The following is a 6,982-nucleotide window of genomic DNA, read 5'->3' as shown; positions in this document are numbered from 1 at the left end:
TGCCGCTGGTGGGCTCTGTGCTCGCGGCTGCCACGAGCTCGGGGAGTCAGCAGCATAGCTGGCAGCTCAAGTGACCCTCGGGAGATGGGGACAGCAGACACACAAAGGTGTCTTTGGAGTGGAAATCACTGAGAGCCCCTGAAAAGTTGCCTTTCTGAACCAGACATTTGTCTTACCGTGGCACCACAGCTCCTTGGAGGAGGTTTTGGAGAAAAGTGGTTGAAACATTTCTGCTGAGATGTTTTTGCAATGACCAGTGGCTCAGAGGAGCCTATACTGCAGCCACAGAGCCCAGCTTTGCTGTGCAAAACTGAAGACTCAGACTGAAGATTCAAAACCTCTGGCTCCTGCTGCAGCAACTCTTTTATATTTGAAGAATTTTTTAGTTTAACACCAGCTCTGCTCATAGCCCAGCCTTGCAAGTAACAGTGGGACTACTGGGGATGCAGAGCAGCAGTCAGGTGCTGGGGAGGGCGTCTCTCCACTTGCCAAAAAACCTTCCCCTGCTCTGGGGCACCCGGCAAGAGCAGGACCATTGGAAAAACATACGTGGTGCTGCAGAAGTGCTGGCTGAAGAATTTTTTAGTTTAACACCAGCTCTGCTCATAGCCCAGCCTTGCAAGTAACAGTGGGACTACTGGGGATGCAGAGCAGCAGTCAGGTGCTGGGGAGGGCGTCTCTCCACTTGCCAAAAAACCTTCCCCTGCTCTGGGGCACCCGGCAAGAGCAGGACCATTGGAAAAACATACGTGGTGCTGCAGAAGTGCTGGCAGTTACCTGGAGGCTCGCCTTCAAGCAGCTGATGTCGCAGCCCTCGCCCAGGGCCGCCTGCACGGCGTGGATGATCACGCAGCACATGCACGCCCGGGGGCTCTGAGAGACCTGAGCTGCCTCCGTGTCGGCGACCAGCGCGTTGCAGATGGCTTCAGACAGCAGCTCTGGATCAGCAAAGATGAAAATCCTGGTGGGGCAGGAGGGTGGGAAAAGAGGAAGATGAGACGAGGATTCTCCATTAGTGACATCAGGGCTGGCACGAGCAGCTCACGTCTCCATTATCCCATGCAGAGAAAAAGGGTTGCTGCTGATACTCCCCTTCTCTGCCCTGTCTCCCCACCAAGGAAAGCTCCCTGCCTCCCAGGACCACAGACATAAATTGGGACACATGGGAGGAACGTGCTCCTCCTAACGCAAAGCTCATTTTAGCGAGGCTCTGGATGCCACCAAATTGTGTTCCCCAAGACCACATACTGCCATGTGGTTTATGTCCAAATTATCTGTTCCATCCAACATTAATTCAGAGCACAGGAAAAGGACAGATTTCACTATGAGACTATAAAAGAAATAAAAGTAACACCACAATCAAAGAGGCACTACTCACTTTTCCTGGTAAGGGTACGGGTCGCTTTTGAGACTTTGTTCGGAAATGACCGTTCTTTGGTACAACACACCTACCAAATGCAAGAAGATAAGCACGCAGGAGTCAGAGCACGAGAAATAACAACACAACTCACCGGAGCCACTCAGCACTGCTCCTGGTTGTAGAGGCCGGTGGGTCTGCCAAGTCGGCGAACATCCATGATGTAAAAGAGATGATGTAAAAGAGCCAAGAATGGGGCCCAGGGTTAAAAATAGTCAAGGACAAAGATAGGCCATGCTATATAAAAAGAAAACCCCTTCTATTCAGGGACGATTTCCTGTATTTCCCTTGCTTTGTTTAGTGGATTTTGAGCTTGGGAGTGGAGTCGGAAGCAGGAGGAAGAGTCCTACTCCCGGCCTCTGTCCCCGGGGCCACATCAGGGGCAGCGCTTGGGTGGAGATGAAGAGCACAACGCGTTTCTGAATCAGGAGAGATGTACTTTACCCTCACCCAGCTCTGGGGTGGGGAAGATACATCCACCCCGCGTTGCTCAGGTGCAATCAATCTTGTGAACCACGTGGTGCTTGAGAGAAGCCCCGCTGGAGATCCCCATCTCTCCACACTGAGGCATTGTTCTACCAGGAGTCAGGTGAGATAAAGGTGGACCTTGGAGCTCCAGACAAAGTGATACTGGGAAAGAGCGGTCGGGGTGATGGTGATGGGTTGGGACGACCAAGAATGGTGCTTTCTCTCTAATTTTCCACCAGGTTTCTCCTCTTTTACCTCCATCTCACAAGGTGTCTGCACCTTGCACTGTTTTAAAGGGCTGCTTTTAAAAACTCTTATTAAAGAAAACTTTAAGAAGAGAAACTTTAACGAGCAACGTAGAGAAAAAGGGAAATAGAGTTGTCCTCTGGCTTGCTTTCTAAAAGGGACTGTTCTCTGCAGAAACTAATGACGTTTTAGTGGCTAAAACCTGATGCACAGGTAGTGGAGGGAAAGCTCATGCTGAACAGTCTGCAAGTCAATCTCAGATGGAGACTTCACTTTGCAAAAAGGAGACCCCCACAAAATTTACTGAGATGCGCAGGCTGGGAGCATAAGCACCCTGTTTCCCATATAGACAGAGGGTGTATATACACTTGCCTTGGGCTGGACTTGACTCACAGTGAGGTGGTGCCTACACTGACAGCAGGAGGACCCCAAGATTTTCTGCCAGTAACTAAGGCTCAGCAGCCTGAAATCAGGAGAGGGGAACCCTCCCATCCAAATGCATCCCTAAGACCCCCAAGCGTTTGGCCAGCCCCCTGCAGAAATCCCTGCCATGGCTCGCTGCATTAGGCAAAGGCCAGCTCAGGTATGGAAATCCCCCAAACCCAGGACCCAAGCCATTCACCGTGCCACGCATGAGCAGAGCGGAGAAGCCCTCATACCCGGTGCTGCCCTTTCCATCTTCAGCCTGACAGCATAGTCCAAACCAATGGTGCAGAAAGGCTTGGGCAGGGTGAGCAGCTTCTTGCAGAAATCATACACTCTGCCACAGAGCTCGTCAGAGATGCAGGGAGCCTGGAGCGAGAAAAGGGCAGACAAGGAGATGCCACAGGCAGTGATCCCTGGTGGTGCTCTCCCCACGACGGACCTCAGGGTGGCAGGTCACAGAGCTACACCAAATTCAATCTGGATTTAAATGCAATACATGAAGCAGAACCAGGCCCTGCAATGGCTTGGAATCCTCCAGGAATACCTGCTGAAGGGCTGTGGGCACATATTTTCGCCAAGTTGTGGCTTCCTGCACCACCAGGCACCGGAACGCCTCCAGAAAAAGGAGTCAGCTGGAGGGACCTGTCACTCCCATACATGTCCCAGGTGACAGTGTCTCAGCCATCAAACAGCACGCTGGGAAACGCACAGCTGAGTCCACCCGTGGTAGCCCCAGGGCTTTGCTGGGCGTACTGGGATATTACAGCACAGAAATAGGTGCCGAGTGACTTCAAGCAGCCCATCCTGCGGCTTCTGATTTCCCTGGATCTTGCCCCAGCGAAGCCCACGGTGATTACCTTTATCAAGGTGTACATCAGCGTGTGCAGCAAGGGAATGATGTAATGTCTGAAGTCACCTCGCTCCGCCTGCGGGACCAAAAGGCACAGTCAGCACCAGCAGCAGCTGGCAGTGTGCTGGGATGGGCAGCAGCGGGACCACCACAGCCCCCGGGGTGTGCCGGGTCCCGGCTGCTCGGCAGCTCAGGCACACAGGGAGAGCACGGGAATCCACCCTGGCTCAGGGGTGATGCTTCCCAGGTCAAAGTGGGGTTTGGGGTCCCTCCACAGGCCACCTGGGTGGGCAGGATGTCCTTGGGGCAGACAGGTCCTGCCTGGTGGGCATCCCGTGCCAGCCAAGCCTTGGGGAAGGGAGTGGGGATGTGGACCATGCTGCCGTGGCCACCACTGCATCACAGGGCTGGGGGTTGTTGTAGGGACGTGAAGGCTCTGGGAGCTGCTGCATGGTTTGCACAGCGAGAGCTGCTCAGGGCATATGCAGCAGTCATGGTGGGAGAGAGCGAGCAAAAGTTTCTAACTGAACTCATTAAGGAGCTCCTTTCTGTTGCAAAAATTCATGTGAAAATGTAAAACCACTGGGAACCCTCTGGAAAAAGCCTGTTTTACATTTGGTGGGTGTGGGGCCAGAGTGGACAGGGAGGAGAGATGCTCTTGCATCCCCATCCTGGCCCGTGGGAAGCCAGATGGACGCTCAAGCCGACACAGCCCTGGCCCTTCCCTGCAGCCTGGCTCTAACTGACAGCTCCAGCAACCGGAATGGCCCTGGATGAACCTGGGAAAGATATTTCCATCCCAAAGATATTTCCAGCACCTTTCTTCAGGGCTGCTTTGTTGAAGGATTGGAGTTAAATGGAACTGATGGCAGCAAAGCTTTAGATATGATCGATGAAATGAATGATACTGTATTGCTGAGACCAGCTGATATTTGCCCAGAGCCCTGTAGGAACTCAAGCATGAAATTGCTAAATTATTATCTGCGGTTGGTACTGACTGCTCAGAGCTGCTGCAGTACTGGGCGGGGCGGGGGAGGGGAGAAGTGACACTGATTTGCCAGAAGACCTTCAGGGAGATGAAGGGAATTACAGACCAGGAGGCCTGACATCCCTCCTGGGCGAGGAAAGATCAGCGTAGCAGAGCGCTAATAGGTATAACGGGGAGGGACTGACATGGTTTTTGCAGACCTCGAGCCCTTTGGGGGAATGCCTGCACCCATAGCCAAGGGTGATGTGGGTGTTCCTCTCGGGATTTGCAAGAGCCCCTTAATAAGATCCCTCCCCCAGGCACTGATGGAAGCTAAACTGCCATAGCGTGCGAGAGACAGCCTGCAAATGGCCTCAGAGCTGCTTAAAAGGCAGGAAACAAAGCTTAGGAATAACTGCGGGGTGTTCGCAGCACCGTGGTGTGTGCACAGGGATCTGCGCCGGGCTGACGCGGCTCAAGTGTGTGATACGGGAGTGTTGGTGGAGGGAGGTGACAGCCTTGCGGCGGGCGCGTGGTCCCCCAGGGCGCTGAGCAGCAGCTGGCTGGAGACACGGGAGCCGAGCCGGGCCGAGCAAGGCGGCTCCATCCTCCTAGCTCGAAAGGAGAAACAGCAAAGATGCAGAGAAAACGGTACGGGGAGGTTTCTGCACAAAGGACGACCAGCAGGGGCTCATCACCAGGGTGGGGAGCAGGAGGTGGAGGGGGGACGTGGGCTTTTCCTCCCCGCACCGGAATGAGAGGGCGCTGGGTAAAATGAGGCAGGCTCATAAGAAAGAAAACGTGCTATTTCTACACGACATCTCATCAAACCACAAACCAAGTTACGCCAGGATATTGCGGATGCTAGAGGTTTACACGAGACCAGAAAATGACAAGACAAATCAATGAAACAAAAAGCCCATCACAGGGTTTCCGTCAGATGCTCTCAGGACAGGATACTGGGTTAGATGTTTCTGCTCTGACACCCTCTGGGGAGGAAATGAGTGACATGGAAGAGAAATTTCCACTCTACCTGTGACTACAGCTGGCTGGGGTGGGATGAGGGAGATTTGGGGGTGGTCGGAAGTGTTTTGCATTTTGCTATTTGCAGGCTGCGAAGGCCGGCTGCCTTTGGCTTCTGTGGCGTTGGGCAGCCCGGGGAGGTTCCCTGCTCTGTCCATGGTTCACCGTCACTTTTGGGGCAAACAGGTCTCTGCAGCCTGTCAGCTGGGGATGAGCTACGGCTCTGCCCTGGTGTCCCACAGAGTTTTTCACTCTTTGCTGTGAGCCACAGTCCCCAGCCAGGCTCAAGGTCCCTAAAAACACCTTCACCATCTCCAGCCCCAGGAGAGGCAGAGCCCTGCGGATGGAGTCGAGTCCCCATCCCTCTGCTCCCCCGGGCCTCCCAGCACGGCACACGCCACGGAGGGGCTGATCCCGGTGCTCAGGACACGTCTGTGAGATGGCACTCACCCTTTCCAACTCCTTCACCAGGATCCTGACCAGGACAGAGCTGTTACTGGGATTCTGGTCGATTTTTTTATGCAGGGTCCATCGCAGCATCCCTGAGAAGGGAAAGCCAAGAAAGAGGTCAGGTTGTCAAGCGGAGCAGCGATGGAGCAAGGGCAGCATTGCACAGAGGAATCAGGAGACCTGGGCACTGTTGCTGCAAAAATCACCCACTGGGATGCTGCACCGACATCACTATCGGAGCCAAACCAGGCTTCTCTGCCCTCTGCTTCAATCTGTGACCCTCGGCGAGGGACAAGTCATGCTGCTGCCCTGGTTCTGGATGCAGCACTGATGTATCGTACCTCTAATGCTGGGAAACCTTTGGGAAGAGGTCCTAGAGATCCTAGGACTGGGGGCTGGAGGAAAGCAAAGCAGGGCAATGGACGTGGAGTTTGTCTCCTGTTCCCTCTGTTGCTCTGTTTATGACTGGCTGCTTTCACCGCCGAGGAATTTGGGTTCCTGCTGGTCCCAGCGCACAGCACCTGGACGCTGGCTGCTGATAGCTCACACTCAGAGCAAGGACCACAAAGCATCTCAGTCCTGCAGATGTCAAGGCTCATTCCAGACAAAATCAAATTTAATTAACTGTAAAATAGTCTGTGCACTCCAGGTAAAATCATTTTTTCAAAATTAATTAAGTTTCCTAAGGCTATAGCAGTCCAGTTGCTGGGTCAGCTAGAGTTTCATTCTCCAAAACGGTAACACAGGGATTTTAACAGACTCCTCAGCAAGGAGCTGAGCAGTGCGTGGCAAAGCGATACCCCCGCAGGGAGAGACTCCAGCTCAGAGGTGTTAAATGAGTTGGACAGGGCTGTGCAGTGAGTCAGTGTCAGAGCTGGGGACAGCATCACAAACCCTGGCATTTGATGTCCCACCTCAGCACTGGACCCCCGAGCGAGCGAAGGGTGTAGAGGGTGTAACAGCCATGTAGACGAGGGATGAAAGCTGCTGCAGTTGGAGCACAGCAGACACCAGGAGCTTGCCAAAGATTCAGCACCTCCGAGAGCAGGTTAAAAAGCCAGAGCAGTGCCAGGGAGTTGAGACCACCCTGTGCACCCCCCACCCCGGCGCCGTCTGAGAGAGGGGAGCGGTGGGG

General features: G+C 53.9%; 1 protein-coding gene across 1 annotated transcript in view; it reads right to left on the bottom strand.

Moving 5' to 3' along the window:
- Positions 1-5,937, bottom strand: part of PIK3R6 (phosphoinositide-3-kinase, regulatory subunit 6) — a 16,891-nt gene extending 10,954 nt beyond the window's left edge. The window contains exons 1-5 of the mRNA XM_010288736.1: positions 5,848-5,937; positions 3,415-3,483; positions 2,791-2,923; positions 1,379-1,448; positions 778-961 (exon numbers count right to left, since the gene is read on the bottom strand). Coding sequence (XP_010287038.1) covers positions 778-961; positions 1,379-1,448; positions 2,791-2,923; positions 3,415-3,483; positions 5,848-5,937 — 546 coding nt within the window. The remainder of the gene's footprint in view (positions 1-777; positions 962-1,378; positions 1,449-2,790; positions 2,924-3,414; positions 3,484-5,847) is intronic.
- Between the last annotated feature and the right edge of the window lie 1,045 nt (positions 5,938-6,982).

The sequence above is a fragment of the Phaethon lepturus genome, unplaced genomic scaffold (genome assembly GCF_000687285.1).
Source record: "Phaethon lepturus isolate BGI_N335 unplaced genomic scaffold, ASM68728v1 scaffold30196, whole genome shotgun sequence".
In the NCBI taxonomy this organism is placed as follows: domain Eukaryota; kingdom Metazoa; phylum Chordata; class Aves; order Phaethontiformes; family Phaethontidae; genus Phaethon; species Phaethon lepturus.
Note: the sequence above shows the minus strand (reverse complement) of the source record. Positions and strands in the feature narration are given on the sequence as shown.